General features: G+C 38.2%; 1 protein-coding gene across 1 annotated transcript in view; it reads right to left on the reverse strand.

The window, feature by feature from the left end:
• Window positions 1-3,232: 3,232 nt before the first annotated feature.
• The window catches only part of SLC22A15 (solute carrier family 22 member 15), a 34,480-nt gene continuing 11,828 nt past the window's right edge, over window positions 3,233-25,884 (reverse strand). Inside the window, exons 2-12 of the mRNA XM_065649303.1 lie at window positions 23,264-23,476; window positions 20,053-20,185; window positions 18,876-19,040; window positions 17,723-17,852; window positions 15,705-15,920; window positions 14,216-14,356; window positions 13,317-13,402; window positions 11,129-11,249; window positions 10,106-10,178; window positions 6,614-6,802; window positions 3,233-3,579 (exon numbers count right to left, since the gene is read on the reverse strand). Coding sequence (XP_065505375.1) covers window positions 3,490-3,579; window positions 6,614-6,802; window positions 10,106-10,178; window positions 11,129-11,249; window positions 13,317-13,402; window positions 14,216-14,356; window positions 15,705-15,920; window positions 17,723-17,852; window positions 18,876-19,040; window positions 20,053-20,185; window positions 23,264-23,476 — 1,557 coding nt within the window. The 3' untranslated portion in view covers window positions 3,233-3,489. The remainder of the gene's footprint in view (window positions 3,580-6,613; window positions 6,803-10,105; window positions 10,179-11,128; window positions 11,250-13,316; window positions 13,403-14,215; window positions 14,357-15,704; window positions 15,921-17,722; window positions 17,853-18,875; window positions 19,041-20,052; window positions 20,186-23,263; window positions 23,477-25,884) is intronic.

Raw genomic sequence — 25,884 nt, forward strand, 5'->3', positions numbered from 1 at the left:
TAGCTGTATTCAAGAATCACTTGTGAGGTCCCCAGATATTAGAATCCCAAACATACCTCACCTGAGACAGTATTAAGATCTGACTGATCAGCACCATAGGAAAGCCGCTCTCATCTCTAGCATAACCCCAACAAGTGAGCTGGCTGAAAACAAATGACAGTTACAAAACGGAAGGAATCAAGGGAAAGGATTCCTATCTTGGGAGTAGGTATCCTAGTGCCTGCACAACACAAAAATCAGTTAACAGTGCAGGTTGCTTAGCATACAAAGCTACTCTAGCAAAAAAAAATGTGGGATAATGTTGTCATACTTAACTACAGCAAGGACATTGGGTCTCAGACTCTTAGCATTACAATATGTCAAACTGTAATATATCTAGTGCTGTATCAGCCTTTGCTTTCCAATAGCTTCTCAGGGCAAACTTAGTGCCCAAACACTGACTTATTAATTGGGCCTACACAGACTGCTTACATGTAACTTCAAAGTCACAAGTTCTCTCTGACCTTCCCATAGGTTTTGAAGTAGCATGGTTGCAAGACCCATAACAGGTTACAACTGAAGAACCTCTGCTTATCAATAATGGTCCATCTAGATAAAAAAATGCTGACCACACAGGCTACAGAACACTGTGCAGCATCTCCCTCCAGTGAATGCTACATACAGCACAAGTATCTCAGTATTATAAAGCATTACACTCTATGGGTAAGAAAAAAGTGCTCCTACTGTTTTCTGTACCAGAAGGACAGTTCTTATAAAACAAACCTTTCTGAAAAGAAACTTAATGCACCTAATAGATTTGGACAAAGGGGGAGACCAAGTAATTGCAAGAAGTCTGATACTACATTGCTGAGCTCCTCCTGGAGACATTCTCTCCTATAAAACTTCTAAATTAACTGGCCAGGAAAAGTAACAATAGAGAGTTCCTATGGTTGACACAAAAAAGATACTGCCCTTTAAAATTCCAAAGGTGCAAACATGGGAGAAATTCAAGGTTAAAAAAGAGCAGCAACTTCTATAGAAAAAACAAAACCTGCTGATGTTTTCTTCACTCTTGTTTTTGCAATTTTATATATGTATACTTATCATATAAAAGTACATGAGTGGAGAGGTAAGTTTAATTATAAGTTGATGACTGTCACAATATCCAGCTCAGGTCCTGTGAAGAGTGATCTCCTACACCTGAACCATTACAGCACCCTATTCTTCTAATGAAAATTATGTTGAGGTGTCCCATTGCATGACCAGGGTTGCCAGTACCCGATAATGACAGTCAAACTATGGGAGGAGGAAGGCTAACGACACCTGTCTGCTTCTCAGGTGACTTACTCCACCTACCGTCCAGAGAGGGACAGAGGCAGCGAACACCTAAAAAAAACCTGTTGGGTCTTGGCAGCACATTAATACCACCGGACTTGCCACTGTTGACTTCTAAGTAAGCAGGTTTTATTTCTTTAGAAGCCATCAGCAACAAAAAGTCATTTTTCCAGCTGTCCATAATTCAAAACGTGAATGCAAAACTAAAAAGTTCTTTGAACAAATAGATTCAACCTTTCCAAGTATTTCTGAGTACCTTATTTGGAGCAATTTTCTTGCACACAAAAGGGCCAAATAAGGCAGAAAGACTATCCAGCTCAATTTAAAAGTGTCCTGCCACATCTGCAACAACTATTCAACAGTCTGGAAAAAAGCAAGTAAAGACAGCAGGCTGGAAGTTCCTAAATTCAGGCAAAAAAAAAAAAAAAAAAAAAAAAAATCACAAGAATACTGACACATTGTCCATAGGGACTGAGGCTCCCAGTTTTGCTCCCAGTCAGCGTCTGGATCAAGTTCAGGACAAGTGGGAGCACTGCATGTGTGAAGCTGCAATCTCTGGGCTGTCTCTGCTCAAGCAGCTAGCTGCAAGCCTCAGATGCTGCTCACTTTCCCTTCTTCTCAGGGTAAAGGAGCTTCCTACTTTAACCAGAAAATATTCAGCAGTCACCTTTTAGATTTTTTTTTTCCTCATCCAGTTTTTTTTTAAGCTAACATCCACAAAAATGGCTAGCAAGTCTGACAATATACTTGCTGCCATTGTGTAGGACTTTGCTAGGAACTCCAAGTATAAAGACTAACAAATATTTTATGGAAATCAATCTTAATAAATAGAAAGCCACAGGTCAGAGGATGAAGACGCCAATGTAATCAAGAAAACTGAATCCTTGCAAGGACTCATCTTTGTAATTGGAACATTTCACATGTTCGTGTTTCATATTTCAAGATTCCACATCCTCCTCACGAAGCACTTACAAAAAGTTCAGTGTGAACAAGACACTGAAGTTGTTTTCCTCAACAAGGTCAAGTAATCAAGTGCTTGAGCAAGCCCCTGGTTAAGAAACAAAGTTAAGTACCCAAAAGTTGTCTCAAAGAGATTTGTCTTTTTTTTTAATGAGAACTTTATCTGCACATAAGAATTTTAAATAAATGCTATAGTAGCTTCCTGGCAATAAACCCTAAAATATAACAGCAACCCATAGTTCCTCTTATCACTTCAGAGTTAAGTTTTTTCTAGAAATAAAGACACAGATAGATCCACAAAAATGAAATACATATTCTATGTCCCACCCATGAAATTATATCCATCACAGAATTATTTCACTGCACATAGAAGTTGCAGAGCTTCAAAATTTATGGCAAAGTGAGGACAAGGTAAAAGTGGGCAAAGCTATAAACAGCAGTGTGGAGATGTGGGGAACATGTGGCAAACATGCATAAGACAGTCCAAGAAAATGCCTGGTAGATGAAAAGGAAAAAAAGAAATAATTAGTAATATCCTTTATGTCTGCAGACTTTATGGGTTGCTCTTTTGTGTAGTCTTTTCTCCTGGCCTTTCATTATCACTAAGCTAATGCACAGCTCATGACTAACCAGCTGCACCCTGTAACTCTATACAGGTGTTTGTGTGCAGCAAGACAAACCTTATGTTCATAGTTGTCTCTCCCTTACTCAATATGCAGAAGCCATTTTAACATACAATTTCAGTCATTTGTTACCACTGAAGTAGCACAGATTACATTCTGTGACGACTTTCACTCTACAGAAGAAAAACCACACAGTGAATGGTTTCAAGTTTAACAATTTATACTGATCCAAAAATCAACCACCTTGAAGATAAAATAGAAACATGTTCATTGATGATCTGTCCAAATCTGCCTAAGCCTAGGTAATTTCCTAGGCTTCAGAAATACATGATCCCACCCTTGCTGTCTCACCTTGTTTGAAATGTGGTCTATGCACTGTCATTCTGAACCACAAGAATTTGAACAGCTGTCTCATACTCATCAGTAGTGTGATTAGTCTGAATAGTACTCAAACCCCTCTCCCAGTCAGGAAAACACCACAGTCACTTGCCCAATTACATTCCCTGACAGGCGAGGTCCCCAGTACTTGTCTTACAGCTGGACTGACTGGACAAGTAAGAAAAGGCATAAAACAGGCCAGTGTTTCTTCTTTTCATTGCTTGATCATGTGAGTCTCTTCATCAGCATCATAAAACTCCTCATCTTCACTTCCACTCCCTGCAGAACTGTCTTTATCTCCAGACTAGAAAGAAAAATGAAGTCATTGGTTAGTGCAGAAGCCACTAAATCAATCTCAGAATATGTAAGCATGAACCATTACACCTCTGTTGGAATGATGGTAGAGAAAAAAGTAAGGAAGGACAGGTCAAATCACTGTATTAAAACTTTGTCACAAAGACATGCAAATGAAGATTTCTTTGTGCTCTTGGTTCTTCAAAATCTCTCTAAAAGAGATGGCCTTGTAGTGGATGGACTTTCTCTGCTCCATGAGTACACTAGAGAATACATGCAGAAGAGAGACTAGCTAGAATGGTTCTGAAGTGAGCACCTACTCAGCTTTAAGTCTAAGGTCCCTACTCTGTGGTGAGCTACTGGAAACAGAGGCTCAGAACACATAAAATTACTTGATTAGGTAAAAGCTTCTCCATCCCAAATTATTACTTCTCCATGTGTAGCATAGGCATTTTCATTTTAATTAAAAAGATCCCCCCACAATACTATCTAAAGGTGCTATGCAAAAGGGAAAAAGCAGTATCCCTTCATATGTTCAGAGAGTAAACTCCCTATTACAGGCATACCTACTCCAGCCAGAGTCCTTTTAACAACATGTTTTATATTATACATCATACCCAAACTAAAGTCAGCTATTACAGCTAATTGATTTTTATTTGGCCAGTGTAGTATTTTTCCATGGAACTGATGATTCCATGGAACAAATGATTCCAGTTAAAAAGATTATCTTGCTAGTATAAACTCCATCTAGTTTGAGTATTTAGGATTTTTTTTTTCCCCAGTATGCTCACCCTAAGACTTCTGCCTGCCTAGTCCTATGTGAAGAAGGGTGAGAGAGAGGGTGAAAAATAGATAAATGGAAATGATGTTCCTGACTGACAGTAACATGCAAGCAAAATCTGTAGCTTTAGATCTGTCTTCAGAGGAGTTTTGCTACAGCAATGTGCGTTAACTGCAAATGAATTTCAGACAGTTTGAGTACTAAGACCTGTCAGAAGATATAAAGTGAATCGTGTTATGATTTTTTTCTGGATTTCTAAAATTATTTGAGGAAAGTCAGGCTATCACTGGATGCTGTCCAACTTGAATATCACATTCATGTATGATAACAGGGACAAAACCTTCATTCTGGGCAACCAGAATGCATGTTATCCTGAAAGTGGTACAAAAGGACAATGGATTCCACAGGGGGAATTCAGGGTATGCCAAATAAATTCTACACCTTTCTTACAGCAGTTTCATAAGACCTTTCCATGGCCTTGTCAAGTAGGGTTAATGTTTAACAGCTTTCTATTTTATCAGTGTTTTCTTTGTGAGTTTTAAAATAAACCCCTAATGTGTCACAGACATTCCAGATACAACTTCACTGAAATCATAGGACTGCTTCAGGCCTGAACCAATGACTCTTTCTTCATTTGGATTCAATAATTTAAATCCACCCGAGGAAAAGTGTTCTGAAGAATGCTCTCATTTCTTTCCTTTTGTTGATCCTGTTCACATTGGGATTTTTAAGAAGCCTGCAGAAGTGCAAGTAGGGAAGATTTAAACCTGAGAAGACTGCTTGACATAAGTGAACAAAGTTGCGCAAATACTGATAGACAGAGAATACTTGTCACTCTAAAGGGCAATACTGATCTTACTTGGTTAGAAAGGAAGATAAAAATGTGACTTTTGCCCCTCTAACACCTGCACTGTTTGCTAGAATTGTTTTTTGTAAGCCATCTGCACAGTTAAGATATAATAATGATATCATTACCTAAATAACAGCTGGTGTAAACTTGATGTAAATATATATGACGGGTTTGTGTAGCCAGCAAGAACACAGTGCCACAACACATTATCCAGTATGGTTAAAAATGTTCATAAAATGTGCATGTAAAGTAGCTGCCTCTTTCAAGCTTTCTTCAAGGGTGCTTTTGTCACTGAACCACGCTGTCCTGTCAAGAATTATTACAGATAAAATTGGTAAACAAGGCAACACCTTGAAGCCTTTGAAAGGAAGCAACTGTTCTCATTCTAGAAATAAATATTACTCTGTCTCCTGATTTCTGTAAAAATTAGTTTGACTACCTCTGAATCTCAGGCTGCTTGACCAAAAATTAATCAAATCACAGTAAAAAGTATTATAAGGATCATACCTCACCTCAGCTGAATGGGACAAATAACATTTTTTGTTACGAGTTCCCCTTCAAGTCTTCTGACTACTTACTTGATTTTTACCAGTCTCTCTATACTTAAAATTTTGGGACCAGGATTTAAACATTAAAACTTTACCCAAATTCAAACACCCACTTCCAGCTCTCTAGCTACTTCTCTGTAATCCCACTCCACTCACGGAGGACTAGCCATGTAGAAAAACCTCCACAGACTGGAAGATATACACACGTCAAGAGGTGTCCAGGAGTTTGACAAAATGTATAGAGTAGTATGAAAAAACAACATTAAAGGAAACCTCACTGAAAACCATCCTGCTGCCACATTTATTTATGCTTACGCCTGGGAGGTTTGTAGTTCTAATGTTTCCAACAAGTCTCATTTTACAGAACAGTGGGACAGATCTCAGAGGTTCACCTAGCTTTAGCCCATTTAAAGACTATCCAGGATAGACTCAACAACTGATGTTGCAGAACAGCCAGTGCAGGTTAGGGCAGAAGAACAGTGTGCTGCCTTTGAGAACAGCCCTTCAGAAACAGGCTTCTGATTTCTTTAACCTAAGGCTTGTCAAACTTCAATGGCCAGCTTTGCATGAAGCACGCTGCAGCAATCCATCTTAGAGACCAGAGAGCCACAAACACCACCAAGTTATTTATCCCAAAGGAGAAAGATCATAAGCTTTCAATCTTGAATGGATGAATTAACCCAGTTATGTTCCAGCCTGCATTTCCAGACAACATTTCAGATGTGACGATAAGGTTACTAAACTATCTCTGCATCTCCTTGGGGCCTGCCCTCCATAGGACAAGAATCACTATCCTAATCTAAGTAGAGTGGCATATTCAAGCTGACAGCCAAAATCAACACAACAGGAAAAAAAAAGAATATACCTGTGAGCCATCTAGGGCTTGCAATGACATGGTTTCATCACCCAGCCTCCAGTACGAGCATACCTGCAGGTCTGAAATAGTTTCTAGCAAAGGGCTATTTAAGGTCTCTGGCAACAATAAACTTAAGAGTCCAGACAAAAGACCAGTTGCTCCAAACACAATGTAAGGCAGAGACCACTGTACAGATTTCTGGAAAAAAGAACAGAGAGAGTTAGGTTGAGATTGGTTTCCTCTAGTTCATACTGCATATTTAAGCACCTAACCTTTACAATCATTCCATATGGCAAGCATTTGTGTTCATATTTAACATAAAAGTAACCAGTCCTACTGGTTTTTTTAACCATTATCTTCAATTTTATCTTACCAATACTATTAGATTCACACAGAATTTGGGATGGACTTTTAAAGAAATACCTGCTGAATTTATATTCAATTATTTTCCATATTTTTTTTAACAAACACAACATCACTTTGTAGTAGGGAAGAGGTATCACAGAATCACACAAATCTTGGTTGGAAGAGATCTCTTAAGGTCATCTAGGCCAACCACCTACTCTAACCACAACTACAGACAACACTAGACCAGGTCAATCATAGCTTTGTGTAACCAAGTATTGAAAAGACTCCAAGGATGGAGATTTCCCCCTCTAAGTAGATTGTTCCAGGGCTGCATTAAGCCTCTCAAAAATAATGTTTTCCACATTTCCTATCTAACCCCCAAGCCAAAATTTGTGGCCATAGACCCCTGCTGAACTGTTCCACACTGCTGGGGAAATCAAAGGTGCAATATTCCCTCAAGCTTTCGTCTGAAGCCATGTGCCTAGTCTAGGGCCCCTGACCATCTTATTTACCCTCTGCTGGATCCTCCCCAGATTTTTCAACATCCCTTTAAAACTAGAAGGGAACTTAATCTGTGGGCCATATACTGAATTGGGCCTGATGCAGCTCAACATTAAGTTTGCCTGTTCATGATAAGATACGGCTGGCTCCCATTTAACCTGTCGTCATAACTGGCTCTTGTCCAGCAAGGCTGCTACTCAGCCAGTTGGTTCTCAGCCTGTACTGGCCATGTAATTAGTTCACATGAGAAACAGAATTTTATTCTTCTTGTTGGCCTTCATGGGACTTCTGTTGGTCCAAAAGGTCCCACTGGACTCAAGATCTACCATTTAGTGTGACAATCACTCCTTCTTTCGCACTCTCTAAAAATAAGAAGAGGATGTATTCTTGCCTTGTCTTCCACTTGTTACCAGCCACCAAATACTGAGCCTGTCAGTATTTGAGTCAGTATTCCCTTTGAGCCTGGTGGTCCATGCAGCATTCAAATCTAATGTTCTTTTCATCCAGAACACACTTCCTCAGCTTCCAAACAAAAATGCTGTGAGACAGTGTCAAAAATCTTACAAAAGCCTTTCCTGCTTTCCTCTCTTTCCTCATTACATATTACTTTCAGTGATGAAATAGCTGACTACCAAATCAAGCTGGCTGATAGTGAATTGACCTTGCTAAATCCATGTTCACTGATCCCAATTTAACATTTTGGCCTTCATATGCAAAACAGACTGAGCCGTCATGTCTCATGATCATCCCAGAGACTGAGTTTGAGCTGCTCATCCTGTAACTCCCTGGATCCACTTTTTGATCTTAAAGATGCACACAGCATTAGCTTTTTCCCTCTCCCCTCCTGTAATCAGTGATCTTTCTCTACAACAGCGGTTTATAACAGATGGAGACTTGCCTCACTATCACAGCCAGCTCCTTCACCACCTCTTAGGGAATCCCCTCCCATAGAATGGAAAGTTTTTCTTGAACCTATTGCTCTGCCACTGCTGGCTGGCCATCTGCTTCCTCAACTGTGCTTAAATGCACAGTCTTAGGGTTGGGTCTTGCCTATGAAGGCCAGAGCAAAAGTGTTAAGTATTTCAGCTTATTCCATCTCATCCACCAATAGGATGTCTATCCCATTCAACAGACTAAATATTTTCTCTAAATTTTCTTTAGCTGATGGTATCTCTATTTAAACTCCTTGCTAGTTTTAGCTTCAACTGAGCTTTTGCCTTTCTGTCATCACCCCTGACAGCTTAAGCAATGTTTATATTCCTCCTTTGATGCCTGTCCCTGTTTTCACATGGCTTGTTACAAGCAAAACTACACTGGGAAAAGGTGTGTGCAAAAAGACGAGCCATCTACAAAATAGCTCCAAAATGTGTACCTTCACTTTCAGACAACCAATGAAGCAAGCTCATTTAAAAAAAAGGCAAGAGTTTAGCTGTTTGTTTCAAAAACTCACTTTGTATAGTAAGGAGCAATTCTAAATTGACAAAATAACAGGTTGTGATCAAATAGAAGAGCAACATTTAATCTGTCTCAGCAATTAACTTTTTCCATTCTCACCCATTTTATAAGATCCCCAGATAAAAGATACTGAAAATGCATTAAAATAGTTGAAGAAATTCCAAAACACAAAAATTCTTCCCTCAAATCAATGTTCATTTGTTATTTAAACAGAGCTAGTTGCACTTTCATGGGACCCGTTCAAAGATGATGATCCAAGATTCGTAGTGCTTGATACAACAAAGCGAATGGTCCAACTGCTACATAAGAACTGCCTATTAAATCTACCTTGGAGACTTGCACCAGTCTTGGCTTTGCCTGTTGTATCCCAGAGGTGCTCACGCTCTCACCTACCCAGAATTTCTTTCTGCAGATTAAAAGGCTCACTGTGCTCATGTGCCCTTTTGCAAGCCCTCTGCCTGACATAACAAGATGGCAAATGGCAGATCGGAATGTTATCCCAGATGAAATCTACCATATTAAAGGAATTGTTACTTGACCTCAGCAAGCAGTTTATGTGAAAAACTGGCACACTCTTCTACCTGCATACACACAAGTCTATGAACATTGAGCAAAATAACAGTATCATCCCCATGTTTCATTCTTCAGAATTTTTCTTTGCCTTGACAGGCTGCTGTGAAGTTTGTGCTCAAAAGCCTTGCCAGTGTATCATCACCTTCATTCATTTAAAGATAAACCACTTTGCTGATAATTTTAATCCATGATATTCCATGAAGTGGATTGATGGTAAAACTGATTTACTGTCAAAAAAAAAAGTGTTCTTGAGCCCACATGCTTTATCTTGGTGCAACAGATCTTTTAACCACGTGGCGGTTTTGCTATTGTTTGCTTAGCATTTAAAATTGGGTATCACCACCTTGGGTATTCTGAAATCACTATATTGCTGAAGTCCACTAGCTAAGTCCCAAAATTATTACAGGGCTAAAACACCTTCTGAACTAAATGACATTGAATTTTTGTCTAATCACACAGATTATATTGCAATGCCTTTGGCCTACCACGATACTGTTAAGACATGCGATTTCCGTATCTCAGTTTATATACGTAATTTATCCAAAATATTCCCACCTCTGTAAGCCTCTGATACATCAGAGCCACAAACAAAGATATACATAACAGTGAGAAGTTCAGACAAACCAATGAGGGGACGAAAGGTGCAATGATTCCACCAACACGGGAAAACATGGAGCAGGCACCCATTCCAACATTCCTAAGAAAACAAAAGTCATTAATCAGTGACATCTGCATAGGAGAGATATTACGACTAGAAAACTGTCATTGAGCAAGGGAAAAAAAAAAAAAAAAAAATCTCAGTCATGACCCTGACCACATTAACTGGCAAAGTCCAATGTAACTGGAAGCATCCCTAAACAGGAATTAATACATATGCTTTGTGCTTAAAGAGAAGCAAAAATCACCTGCACATTCAGAATTCTAACAAACATACACATATAAAAAGGTGAAAAAAGTGTGATTTCAGCTAATACAACTTGTCTCTGCCTGAAACTTCAGCTAAATTCCTTTATCCAAATCCTATTTGTCAGCAGATTTGCCCACCCATGAAAAACATCACAGTATAGTTTCACTGGTTAAAATAGCTATTAAAAATTGCAAGCATAAGATAGATGTTTTTGTCTGCTCTGACAGCACAAGCAGGGGGTACTTCTGCCTCTACTGAGTGAAACATTACTGTTGCTTACATATGGCCTATGAAGCATCAAGTTACATTTACAAAGCTTATTGAGCAGTCATCTTCAGTGTTGCTGGTTAAGCAAGTATGGATGTTTTAATAGAGTTGTCTGGTTTATAAAACACTGAAAAAGTTAGATATCACTCATTAAAAAGAAAAAAAATATCAGCAATACCATTGTTATCCTCTTGAGTGGAGAGGGCTGTGAGCATACCAAACAGCCAAAGGACTATTTTATTGTTGCATAAAGAATATGGTTAGTCTCAGGAGAGCACTGCAAATTTGTGGGAAGAGAAAATGAGAACAGGATAAAGGAAGAAATTTAGCATATAAACCTACAGATAATCACATAATAACTGAAAATCTCAAATGAAAAAGTATAGTTAATAGAAAAAAGTAACAGAGAAGTAAAAGGTGATATCAGGTAAAAGAACCAGAAAAATCAAGACCTTAAAATTAACTTGTATTACCTGATCACTGTGGGATACAGTTCTGATGTGTAGATGTAGACAATGTTAAATGCAGCACTGATTGTCAGTTTCCCCAGCAAAGACAGAGAGCGACTATTCACCACTGCAAACACTCCAGTATCTGATAGAGAAAATGCGACCCTTTTAAGGCTGTCAAGCACTCAAATACATCTCTCTAATCATTTCAACCACACAACAGCATGGAGTGAAAAGGAATCTACTGAAGAATCTGCTATGACAGCCGAGCATTTTTCTATTAAAGGACAGTATTTGTCAGAGGTGATCTGTACCTTCAGGAGAACCCTCAAAACTCAAGAGACTCCAAGGAGCCTTCTTTTAGGCAGCAATGTCAGAAATCATCCAACATAATTTATATTCTGTGTCTAAAGATTTATTACCTTTATCTGTGCAACCAAATTTGCACAAAGAGGAAAATTCCCCATGTAACACTGAAAAAAAAAAGGATTTTAAATCCATGGCAGACTTGCTACTAGCTCAAAATATTTTCAATTCAATTAAATATAATCCAACAGAGAAAGATGGGGTTAAATGACTGAACAGTCCCCGAGACTACAGACTGGAACTATTTCTCAATACCAGAAAAAAGAGCAACCGAGTTTTCCTTTCCTTGTCCTCAGTGTTACAATAAGTGACACCTTTAAAGCATTAAAATCCTGCATTAAGGCTTTACTACATCAAATTTAGAAATTTAAGATAAAAATCCTATAAACATCGTGAAAGCTGAAACAAAAAAAATCATTTTCTGAGTCTATCACTAATAAAATACTAAACTAGTTCTCTTGGTAAGTTGAAGAGTAATTGATGTATTTTTCAAAAGTAAGCAAGTTTTTTTAGTGACAAGAGCCCTCTTCAGTGTCAGTTCCACAGTACGATAACATGCTTCTAACATTATTACTTTGGAAGAAAACAAAAGACAGGAAGGTGCTGTAAAGAACTATACCAAGTATCCCATCCAGCTCAGTTTTGTCAGAATGGCCAATGCTTATTCACATATGCCAGGCATATCAGAACACATTAAACACTTGCCAAGCAAGGCTACAGCATAAGCCATTAATGAGCATGATTAGTTCAAGGCAGTAGAAGCAGGCGCTTGCTTCTGGCCAGTCACCCATTCCACTTCCTAAGGCACTTTGCTCCTGCCTGACTTTGGCAGTTCAGCACACAGCTGATCTCCTGAGGTCTGACAGTTCTGGCCTCTGAAAAATCTCTTTTTGCATGTTTTGCTTGGACTGATATGCAAACACTACTTGATGACTGGTACCAGCCTAACCACAATATCTGAGTGTCTAGGCTCTAGCATCTGGAATACTTTTGGAGATTTCAGCTGCACTTCTTTTAAAAAAAAGTTTAACCTATTGGATTCATTGTCATCTAGAGCAACTTATTAAACATTTATGATGACAGTATACATCTTTTTGAACCATGCTTCAAATGTTTGAAGCACCTTCTCTCCTTACGACAGGTGTTACACATGAACAAATCCTACAAGCTGACATGAATTTCTGTATCTAGTTTTCAAAAGAAAAATTGCTCACTGTGCAATTTTATTCCTATCATTTCGAAAAACATCTGAAAATGAAGAAATTACCATTAGTGTGTCTTTAAGAAATGTGAAATGAAATGTGTTTTTTGTAAAGACCCCTTGCTTCAGAAGATAATGCTCTCTGAGCTGTAAATTGTGTGGCCATATTACTAAGACCACAATCACATAGCCTTGAGCATTATAGAGCAGTGAGAAAAAGATAGAAACTTGCTCCAAGATTCAACTCTTAGGACCTTTTGACATTGGTCTTTCACTAGGAGAGACAGCTACAAGTTCCATGGGTACTACTTACACTGACCTATCATTTGGCTAACAGGTACCCCAAGAAACATCATTCTTTGGGATTAAGTCAGAAACACTAGAAATGAATGATTGACATGATCAGAAGTAAATGGCAGAATCCAAAGACAAACATTCAAATCCAAGCCTTTCTAACAAGCCTTCCTTAAGGTTTTCGGGAGGTTGCTACTAATACGTTTTGGAAATTGCCTTCTCTGGCTTAAAAAATTGAGACTCACATGTGGTATAAGCCTAGACTATTGACAACCACCAAATCCTTAGTGTGTAGGATGCCGTGTTTACAACTTCTTATCATGTACTCCAGAAACAAAAGGAAGCCTTTACCTTTCTTTTTAGGAAGAAACATGACAATAAGACAAGCCAGTCCTCCCAGGAACAGAAAAGCACTCAGTGTCCGCTTCCGACCAAACCTGATGTGCAAGGATAACAAAGCTTTATTCTGCATTAAATCTGTAGTTTGCAGAGCAATGAGTCCTCTAAATTCACATTGCCTCTTTATTTGCAGTTGGAAATTCTGAATGTCATCTCTCAAACACTTCCTCTCACACTGTTTTTAACAAGCTTCTACTGCACTCTTAACAAAATGAACACCAAGAAGCCTTTATGCAGTGGCTGACAATTTCTAGGGTTTCGATTTGCTTCCCACTGTGCGTGCACATTTGTAAAACTCTTCGGGAGACATGTAAAGTAGAAATCGGGAGGTGAATTCTACAAAAAGTAAACGACATTGTCCAGAGAATCATGACTCAGGAAAAGACTAAATATACAAATCAAGAGCTCTAAAATACTAGTGCACGCAGTGACTTACACAAAACCACATGACAGCTTTGGTTGAGTTTAGTTGCAATAGCTTTGACACAGCAGTGAGAATGGGGTTTATACAACAGAGGTAGGAAGAATGGCACCTTGCGTTAGCATGGAGTCAGCACAGCCAGGTTTGATTGACATATATCAGCCTCACCTCTGAGCCAGATTTAAACAGCTCATTAATAAGTGAGCTACTGAGAAGAAGTTAAACTGTTATTATTTGAAATAATGATATATCAAGTGGCACTTTCAAATAAAAACGCATTTCCCAGGATAATATAATGAAGTAGTAACATTGAAGCAGGAAGCCCCACGCAACAGATGCGAGCTAGGAGACACAATATACAGGAAACCTATCTTTGATAAAAATTACAACAAAACCAAACCCTGAATGCGTTAATAAGTTTCATACTTACCATTTTTGGTTAATCAAGTAAATACAGATTGGGTATGCTGGGATTTCTATCAACCCTGAAAGGGCTAAATTGGCATAAATACTTCCACCTAAGTCACCCACATTAAGGGTAAGACCATAGTAAACCAAACTGCAGACAAACCTGCAGAAGACAGAAAAAGAATAAAATCAGAGCTGCTGTTTTGCCTGCCAAATCAAAGCACTGGTCTGTCACAATATACTATAAATGATATTTAGTGTTTCAGAAGATAGATGTAAAATGTTTTGCTGTAAGTGTATGATGCTTTCTAGGTAAAGAAACCATCTTGTCTCTGCACAGACCCAACTCCTGAGTTATTACTCAATGAAACTTAAGACTACACTTAAGAAGAATGTGCATAAACCAGAATAAAGTTAAAATATGATCATAATTTGTTATTTGACTTGAGAAATGATGGCTTTGTCCTTTTCATTTTTATCAGGTTTCACTTTAGTCCATACTTTTCCAACTGTGTGTAAACCCATTCTCAAACAGTTCAGATGTCATTTCTGTCGTCTTTTAAGTCCTACACCCTAGTCCAGATTTACTCCTTCTCTGATTCTGATTTTTACTTTTCTTTTGTAACCCCGACTGGCTGACTTCTTTACAGAGAGGAAAGGAACAGGTCACTAATTCGTTCTGCAGGAAATCAGCAATTCTCATTTAGGGAACAGAAAAATCAACTATTCTGCAGTAAGCGTTTGGAAAAGCAACCGAAAAAACAGTTTTGTGTTGTCTGCTGACACAGTAATGCCATTTGTTCTTTTCTTAATCAATACATCTTTCCCAAACATACACATTATACAAGCAACTGTATGAACAGTAATGCCAGAAGACTCACATACCATGTCATACATAAGGTTTATTTCAAAGTGGCAGCAAAAGACCTCAGGGCTAGCAGAGCTACCTGAAACAAAACAGGCACTTTTGGAGAGTTAAACTTCTGCTAGTGACTAGAGGTAGTTCCTGCTCCATGTTCCCATCTGTGTTCCTGCCCGTTACTACAGCAATTGCTAACACTGGCAGAACCTTCCCTTAAGAAAATAAACATTCATTAGATGAAGTAGGCCACCCACCTGCTAATGGGCTCCTTACAAACAAAACAAAGAATAATCCCTGTGACCGGAAGTACTGGCACACAGCACTAGGCCAAAGAGGGGGACTGTCTCACTAACCTCAGCAACCTTTGAGGATCAGAAAGGAAGATAGTTCTCAACTAATGTGAGACTTAAAAAGCATGAAAAATTCAAAGATAAAAGCCCTCAGAACTAGATCGTAAAAACAGCTTCACGTTACAAATGTACTAAGGAAATACTATAATACAAGGATCCTTTTTAGGTACCATGTCCCTAGTAGTACAGGCTGAGACTAAGTACAATCTGCAGGATAAGCCAATTCTCAGCAACATATTCTCTCAAAGACTTAAAGAAGCAACAGTAGCACAGCTGGGCATACAAAGTATTTCAAGTACCAGGTAAACATCATGATCAAGGTGCGTCCCAAGAGAATCTTATATCGGAACAGATCCAAGAAGCTGCCAGTCTCTCTGGAGCTCCTCTCTGCTGGGAGTTTTAATGAAAAAGTGCACTTTTGCTTGCGGTTCCTCTTTGCAATGAGGTAGAGGGCATCTTCTGCTTCATTCAGCCGCCCTTGTGAATAGAGCCAGCGTGGGGACTCTGGAATGAATCTGAAACACACAGAGACACAGACAGCTTTAGGGGTTTTCTCTTCCAGAAGGCTGGACTTGTCTATGGAAATAAGGCTGAAATACATTTCAGTATAACAAAGAATTTTTCAAACAACCCTTCAGGCATAGAATTCACTTACTGAAACAGAGACGAAGCACACTGAAAGGAAAGGGAACATAAGTCATATGTAATTTAGATACTAAGAAATTATACTGAGTATATACATATACACACACACACACACACACTAGTACAAATTACAGTATCATTAGGACTCCCTCTTCAGAGAACTCAGAAATAAGGAGGCACCACATTACTACAAGTTACCACAAGATGTTTTTGTAACACTAACTAGTTGCCTTCTGTTCCTCATTTTCCAACTTTTTCCCAAATTCTCTCCTGTAGACAGAAAGGCAGAGGCTGTGGAAAGGTCATGCTCTTGCTCCCCACGTGCACTGTTCACTTGATAGGTCTATAACTCCAACATAGCCTACAAAACAAGTCTTCTTGTATTACTTTCAGATTCCCAAAACTAATTTAAACTTTAGCCTTTTGCCAGAAGCTTTTTAAGATTTTTGCCTCTGGCCAGAAGTGACATTTTCCCTTTAAATTTAAAGGAAAGCAATTCTGTGGTTTTATAAAATAAGAGCTTAGAAAGGAACACATTTTCTTCCCCTTAATAAAAAAATATGATGGCATTTCCTGCACAGAGTAATTTTTAAACAATGATGGAGGGAGGCAGTGTGAAGTTTGGAATAAAAAATCCTTTATTACAGTAAGATATGGCTCTGAGCACAGCTCTGAAGTCCCAAGCATAAAGCACTTCAAAAAATTGTACAGATCAATCCGAAAGTTAAACTTTCCCAAAGGCCCCAAATACCACTTTAAGTTTTGAAATATCAGAAGTGTCATTTCTGGTCTTCACCTCATGAACAGCCTCTAAAAACTTCCCTTGAATTCTGATGCTTCCTTTGAAACTGTGTGTTGACTCCTCAGCAAAGAGCTTTATCCAAAAAGTTAGTTACTGAAGTTAAATAGATATTGGAAGGAAAAAAAAAGCTTTAACTTTAAACAGCAGCTAAAGTTACTTCCTTTCAGTTATTGAGGTTCTGCTGTCAGGGAGTATATAAGAAGAGCACGCTGCATCATATAGCTTTCAGTGCTGAAGTACACAAACATAAAACCCCTACTACCTTAATAAAGAAGCCTTCTTGCTATTCTTTCCTATTCACATTTGAAAAATAAAAGGAAGCTGCCTATTTTTTCTTTTTCATGTCACCTTTAAGACTATGTGCAAGCAATTTTGATGCTGTTCCTAATGTGTAAGCACAATTATAAGAAAAACATCTTGTTGTCACATAATGACAAAAAAATTTTTCTATCTTTTAACATGTATATATAGTCTCTTATAGCATACCAGACAACACTTTAGATCATCTACATATACCAGCTAAAGAATAGTATATGTTTTATACCACGCTAGAGGCTGTTCCCATCTACAATAGCAATGCATATACAGTACAATGTACACTTACATTCTCAAATACTGCAGCACTGCTATTTAAAGCAAGCACAGAACATGGTGTGGTAGAGATTGAGAGAAATACCTTAGTTACAGGATTTCATACCATTCTAGCAAAGCACCTTGACTAAGCTGTTGGGTTTGTTGGTCATGGGGGGTTTTTGTTGTTGTTGGTTTTGTTTATTTTTATTTTTTGTTGGTGGTGGTTTGTGGTTTTTTTTTTTCTTTTCTTACTTATGACATCTTTATTGACAAAACTCAGTTTGAAATATAACTTACAGAGAGAGAAGAAAGACAACTGTTCCTTCCATGTTAACCACAACAGCCAAAGTCCTCCAGGAACGAATAAAGTAGCCTAATAAAGCATACTGGGCAATTCCCACAGCAAAGAACAAGCCACCAATAGATCCTAAAATACAGTTAGAAACAAAACTTTATCACTCCTTTAAAGAACATTAATAGCTCTCAACACATGTGATCAGACAGAAACTAACACTTCATTAAGAAAAATTCAGGCAATCATACAGGCAAAACCACAGCTATTTCACCAAAGAACATTCTGTCCTTCATCCATGCAAGGGAGAAGTATTACATCTGATTGCAAAGATCAATACAAGTCCAGGAAGCACCATTTTACATCTTCCTTACCCACCAACACCCCATGAACAATTAAGTCTTGTAATTCCAAATATGTTTCAGCTTTCTATGTGTAAAAATAAACACCACAAACCATTGGAAAACTGATATTTTAAGGAATATATAGTATTCATTTGTAGCTCTCATGATTTGCAAGATATCCTGTTTTAAAACAGTTTTGGCATAGCACTTCTTTGGCACTTGTCACAGTTCACTAAGTCAGGCCCCAGAGCTGTAATAGTATGATTTATACACAACATACCTGAAGGACAGCTTCAACACTAGCAACCAAGACAGTTAAGGGCATCTGTATGTTTTGTTCCAAGGTTGATTACCACATGGGACAACTTTTCTTTTAACATATAAACAATAGTTGTCTCATCTTCCATTATATAAAAACACTTTTGATTTCTTTTTGAGAACTGCCAGGAATGAAAGAATTTATAGATAGCTTTCATACAAACAAACACTAAGCTCTGTTTAGGTTTAGTAGAGTCCAAAGTTCTGATGGACAGAGTCTAGCTATCATGAACCCTGGATGAGTATTTAGCTGTGTAACATTCGCAGAGGATGTTTCACTGGACCTTTGTCAACTTGAATGAACCAGAAATGTAAATGGCTCCAATTTACCTACTGCACTTGTCTAAGGTTCATATTAAACAAAGCAGGGCTCAAAGACTAGGGTCACACAGACACTCAAGCAGAATTAAACTCACAACTGCTATGGTGTTAGCTTTGGCGTGAGGACTGAAATCTATAAATTCTGACAATATAGACACTGGCACTCATACTTTACCTGCTAATGCCCAGTAGGCAGTACCCACACACTCATTCAGTAGAACAAAGGCCACCAGTGACATCCCACCATTCATCGTCCCTACCAAGAAGCGAGAGATCGCAAAGAATTCATATGAGGGTGAGAGTCCATTTGCAATGGCAAACAAGATGTCAAGAGCAAAACCTGGAAAACAAGGCAAGAGGTTTCATTTCAGAAGAGTACTAACGAAAACCAGAATAATTTATCAGTATCCTTACTTGATGCTCAGTGGCATCTCTCCCAAGTAATCACAGTCAACACCACAGGTTTAAGCAGAAATTTAAGTTCCTAAGGTCAACATCATAAAAGAGGGGGACACAAAAGGAGTGGTTTCTGATACATAATTTGCCATACTAAATCTTCAAATTCAGCTCACGGTAGGCAATTTTGTTCATGTACTCAGAACTACTGTCTGGCTCCAGTAAAAATGGCTTGATATTTATCCCCATATAGAAGCCACAGATTAAATACATGACCAAATATCTCCCCTCATTCTTGGAAAGTAGTCTGTACAAACCAGAGAAGAGAAACATTACCAGGGGATAGTACATGGGGAGTTTGCACTGCATAGCAGGCCCACCTTTATCTGCTTTGAATGATGTGGTTTCTTTAAAAAAAGAATCCATTTTTTAATTGTACATGCTCATCTATTGACACTCAACTTCATAAACTCATATACAAAACACGAAGTTCCAAACGTTGTTTAATCTAGGAACAGCAAAAAAGCCCATGAGCTTTAAAACACCATGAGGATCACAAATACATAAAAATTAAATCATGCAGATGGGAGATAAAAGGTGCAACAAATTTGTATCAGGTTATACATGTAAGAACACTGATAACAAATTACTAGAAATATTAATTGCATTCTGTGGAGATCCCACAAGCATGACATGCGTGAGTGTTAGCCCTTATGGCATGATTCCTAAATCCAGAACACCTCTCAGATATTCAGATGGTGACTGAATAGTCAAATAATAATTTATTGTCCCTAATTATATTCCTGAAGTATACTGGAAGGAAAAAACAAAATTAAAATTACAGCATGTGATTCACTGCTGCATATCATGCTCTTAGCAGAAACTGGGCTCTTGCCACTGATCTTCAGAGACACAACACCTCTACTTCATTCATTTTGTTAGGTGGCAGTGGTTACCTGTGAGATAGACTTTCTTCCTCCCAAAGCGATCTGAAAGCTGGCCAAAGGAGATTGCTCCAACAAACACACCACTGAAGTAGAAAGAACTGGCAGCACTGACTTTGTACGAGGTGTTTCCAATTAAAAACCACTGGGTGGGGGAAAAAAAAACAACAAACAAACAGGCAAATTAACCAGAAGCCAAGTAGTTCAGCAGTTCACCAACAGCTAACCGTTGGAGGGGCTGACATACTTTAAGGTCCAACTTTGCATAAAACCTGCTAAACATCATATTCGGTGTCAAATAGTCACCAAAACACAACTGTTGTCTCTCAAACTCACGAGGTGGTACTAACCAATTACAGAGTTGCCCCAAATCATGTGTAGTCTTTGACTCTGAAATCAAGTACTGATCCCTCAGAATACTGTAATTTTTGGAGCCATCTCGCACTCTCCCCTTTATTGCCTTCTCTCACATGAATCTATTAGCTTAAATAGACTCATTCCTACTTCTTGACATAAGTCACTGCAGTATGTAGGCACACTACGCAAAAACAGAAATTGTGGTTTATGTCCAAAGATAATCCCGCATATGCTTTTCCTTATGAACTGCCTTGTCACTGAGAAACACTTTGGTAGCATTAGACAGGTTTTCTGGTATTGCAAATACTCATCTTTTTCACAGTATATTTTGTGTCATTTCCAGTTCTTCTCAATTCCGAATACAAACCTGATCTTCAAATGATACATTGTTACAGACTTAGTGTCTCAGGTTGAACCTGAGAGGATTTTTTTTGCCCCCCCAAAACTGTAGAATGAAAATATGCCATGCTCTCACTGTTCAAAAGTTATTTCATTTTATAAAAACTCCACATCTTGTATTCTTTTCTTTTTCTACACCTCTTGCTTCTTGAGACAATGTTTTCCTTTAGTGACACCCAACTTTTCTTCCTATGCTGGTAAAGCTGGTGATTATGTCATTATCCCTGCAATAACACTCTAATCTTCTCCTCATAATCTTCTCTTCTTCTACCAAAATCCCATTAGATATCCTTTCCAGCAAAGCTTATATTATTTCAAAGCTCAGTTATAAACTATTTCACCATGAGAATAGAGCCATGCAATTAAACCTCACCAAGATTAGGGAGCTAACAAAACAAAATCATTCAGAAGCTCCAAGAAAATAACTTGCTTACTCTCAGTATATGCTTCATTTTGAATTGTCACTTTAATGGTGAGGTGTTTACCGCTATGGTAAGTAATGTGCCCATAAAGCATCAAGACTGATAAAATTCAATTCTAAAACTAATCATGTGACCACAAATCAGCTTTTCAAGCTTCTCTAGATCTTAAGAACAATTCCCAGAAAAATACATTTGTATAATAATAGCATATGAGATTAATTTTATCTTGAAATAACATGGCCAGTTTGTTTTATAAGAGCTATAAGAATCATGCCCTAACTTTTTGTATAAAAACTAAAAAAGCTGCCAACACAAACTCAGTGACATTAGATGCTTCCCATTCATGAATTAAGGGATGATTTGGTTGCAAAGCAAAATTTGTTCTGCAAATTCATCTCAACAGCCAAGAAGCCCTTTAAATGGCTCAAGGCTTTCCTCTTGTACATAAAGCATGTTACATATGTATGCTTCATATTCATAAATCAATTTTTTTTACATCAGAATAATTTTCAGTGTAAATTTGCAATGTTCATTTTATTAGTAAGTGATGCCACAAGATAAGCATCAAAAACGGCCTCCTCAAATGTAGAAAAAGCTTCTTTACACATTGGTAATGAAGTCAGCCAGTGAAGAGATCTCTCATATGTGCAATTTCACTAAAATCTTTGTATTTAGCACATAACTTCCAAACATAGTACATATTCAGCTAATCAATTTTGAAGAAAAACTGTATTTTAACAGTGGGGAATGGGAGAAGGAACAAGATTTTATACACATGAACATCTACTGAGAAGTTTGGGGTTTTTCGTTTGGTTGGGTTTTTTTTTTTAGTTCCCCATTTTTCAAGTAAACATAATTCTTTACCTGCATTTCTTACCTATTGAACTAAAAAGCACAAGAATCTTCACAAAATTTATGTCCTAAAACACTGCTAGGCTCCACAAAAATGTCTGATTTGTCAAGTTTAAAACAATAAAAGATTCTTGGATAAATCAAAAAGCAAAAGAGAACAATCCCAGAGAAAGTTTTAGAATTCTGCTGAGCTTTAAATAATGTTTAAAATACTGTTCATTAGGATTTTAGTTTAAATAGTGGCATGAGTACTCATATCCTTTTTATTACTGGAATAAGCAGCGATGCCTGTTGTACACAACTGCTTAGTACTATTCCAAAGCTGGTAGTTTTTATTAAGATGCTCATAGCCAATGAAGTTAAGTGCTTTACAGGACTAATTCAGATAGCATTAACACCTCCAGACAATAGCCATGAATTATCAAAGGGTACTACACTTGACTCAACTGTAAAGCTCTAAAACTTGTCTTGTAACAGATGCACTTAAATAGGCCTCCTGCACAGAACAATTTGACATTAACAGATAGTGAAAGCCCCAGGAAGGGCAGGTGTTGCGCACATCAGTGCAGAGTCTGAAATAATTTCTGTAGGGACTGTGGCTAGACCACGAAAGATGACAAAACAGAGGCCACAGCAATAAAGCTAAAGCTTGTTTTGGGATAGAATGGGGGGAGTTGCTTTGTCCACCTGACTCCTCACTGCCCATGCCTTCCCTCATATCTGCAGTTGCAAAGGCTGCAGAAGCCACATCCTCTCTCCAGTTCCTCCACTGCTCACTAACTGCCTGACGGATGCACTACATGCATTTGACCTCAGCAAGGGAATCAAAAGAGGTGGTCAGAAAGAACTCAGGGTCCATAAAGGATTTTCAGCACATTAGTACAATGAATGACATGATTCCAGCTCAGTTGTGGAACCAGGCTACAGGATCCAACACAACTTCCACATGGAAAAGGTGTGAAGTTTTGAAGCAGAATTTTGGTCAAGATCTACATAGCAAAATAAAGCTAGTTTCTATTGTCAGTAAAGATATTAATAGCCTACCTGTTCTCTGCCTGGAGGCAGTACCTTTTTCATTCGCTAATCAAAACACATAAATATAGGAGAAAGGGGCAGTACATCCAGTCCTTCACAACTGACCCAATAAAATTTACTACTCTGACATGAGACAGCAAAACACATTTCAGGCTTACCTCAGAGACTATTGATGTGAAGCTGCTGCTGAAGTGTACGTGCTTACGCATCTCGCTGCCATTGGCGGTCAGAAGCCATTGCCCAAAAGCTCTCTGCTCACTTGCTGACTGGTTGCTATGGCTCTGATTAGCTGAGAGCTCTTGGAGATCCCAGTGGTAAGGAGGTGTTGCACCCACCAATGCAATGAGGATGGCTTCAGTGGCCACATAGAGCTGGCATGAAAGACAAAAGAAAGATGCTAAACGTATCCAAGCAATGTTTCTTCTGCAGTTGGATCAAATCAGTATTAAAAAAAAATTCCTGCTTTATATTTGCCTTCTACCACTATGAGATGCTATGTATAGCCCCCATTGACCAAATATCACGTACTAAAGAACCACAGTTTCAAGTTCTTTTGATTATTTGAAAGAAGTTCCCCTCCTGACATCCTTCCCTCAGTCAGAGGCCCCCCACAACACACACATACACATCCTGGATGCATGAAAACTTGTTGTAGTACTAAAGAGACAAAATAAAACTACTCTTTAAGGCAAGTATATTATTCTACTATACCTTATCTCTCCACTTGTGTTGTTCATTCCTCTAACCTGATATTTGGAAAAAGATCTCCTCTTCACTCTTTCATATCTAATCTTCCCAGTTCTACCACAATTGATTCCTTCCCATTTTTTAATCTTTTTACTCTTAAAGAGACAGAGGCACACATGTGAATGTACATATGCATTTTGATACATCTACACATATATAAACAGATGAAGTCTCACTACAGTGATTAACAGCTGACTTTTTTTAAGGAAAGAATAAATAAAACTGCTGGAAACTCAGATGTTTCAAGCCTGATCTAGAGCTGGGTCATTGCTGCTTGCTCACAATCACCTTCACAGGCCACTGCTTTAACAGCCTACATTGCAACTCCATCTTAACAAAAAAAAAAAACACAAACAACACACACACAAAAAAACCAATGCGTTTTTAGTCCTGTTTGAACACAGAAGCATCACGAGTTCTGCAACAGAAGACAGACAAACTCTTCTGAGACAGAAACCGTTTCTGGTAACAACACAAAGACCTCCACTCTCCAAATAAAACTGCCTCTTGTCTCAAGCCCTCACTGAGGAACAGTAACTCAGTACAGTAGTCTCTGACAAAAAAAAAAAAGAAAAAAGTCACCACACCCACAAACCACCACACAAGCACAACACCTCAGCCATGCCACTCAATTCCTCAGACCCCACTTCAGATACCTCCTGAATACAGTCCTTGCTCTGCTCCCAGCATCTCCTCCATATGTTCTTGGGAAGAATGTAACCACATGTGCTCTCTCAAAAGCCTGCTACACAAATAATTCTCAAAACTGGGAAGACCAGAGATAGGCACAAAAAAAGTAGTCTGAGGATCCCTGAATTCTGGCACAAGCCACACCAGGTAATCCTATTCTGTTCTGTACAACAGCTGAGCAGTCAGAATTACACCCAGATCTAAATGAGAATTACTATTAAATTAACACATAAACCCCTGAGTTATTACCTGAAAGCATTTTCTTTCCATTAGCTCCTTTTTGCATTCTACTTGATAAACTGCTACTGTAGTCGCAGGAGGTAAATAAATATTTCACAAATCATTCTCTTTCTATTTTTTAATATAAAATTTGGAAGAAAAAACATAACTTGTTAACTGCGCTATTATTTAAGCTAAAGAACAACTTCTAGATGGACAATGATGATAAGTAAAAGACCTCATCTGCAAAAGAAAGCAATGACTAAGATTACATGAGGAAAGAGGTGTTAAAAAGCTGAGTGGCTATGTTGCTAGGGATATATGGATACAGTACTCAAGAACAGTCTGAAATTACTGAGAAATGAGAATTACAGGTCATGAACTGTGGTGCATCCCTGTACTCTGAATTGCTCAGACAATTTCATGTCAGGACTAAGTGATAACATCTTTGCTTTTGTATTGTGAAATAAACATTTTTGAAATAGCTCAGGAAATTAAATCCTCAAGGCATTTGGTTTAGAGAAAAAGCATAATGCTTTCATTTTTGTTCTAGGTGAAACCCACCCCAGCTACAGAAAGCTAAGACAAAATATAAGTGATTGCAGGCACACAAAGAAACACCACAGATATTTTCTCAATAAAAAAAATTCAGACTTAAGCATCCTAGTGGCTGCAGCAAGGAAGAATATCAAAGATACAAACACTTTCATCTGATCTGTTGAATCAGAAAAATGTATAAAGATGTTATCAAACAGTATTGTTCTATATTCACGTTCACTGGAGTAACTGCTGTCATAAGACTCTTTTTTCCTAGTTATCGTCTGCCTTGTATTTGAGTAACAGGTATGTTAAACCTTCTTCATTTCATTGCAAAACCAAAACAAAACCTAAACCCACAAAACATCCCTCCCCGATTTGTTTACACTTCTGAAGACCAGAAATGTTTTCTGTAAGTGATCTTAAACATGACAAAGTAAGCTCCAAGCTTAAAAGAAATTCAGAATACAGGTTTAAACATTCAAATAAAAGGCAGGGGTTTCTGTTAGTGAATGTGGAGATTCCCCCCTTAAGAATTCTGAATGCTTGCACTTAGCAATAACATCGTTGTGTAGACTAGTCATCA

This window comes from Caloenas nicobarica, chromosome 1 (assembly GCF_036013445.1).
Source record: "Caloenas nicobarica isolate bCalNic1 chromosome 1, bCalNic1.hap1, whole genome shotgun sequence".
Taxonomy (NCBI): domain Eukaryota; kingdom Metazoa; phylum Chordata; class Aves; order Columbiformes; family Columbidae; genus Caloenas; species Caloenas nicobarica.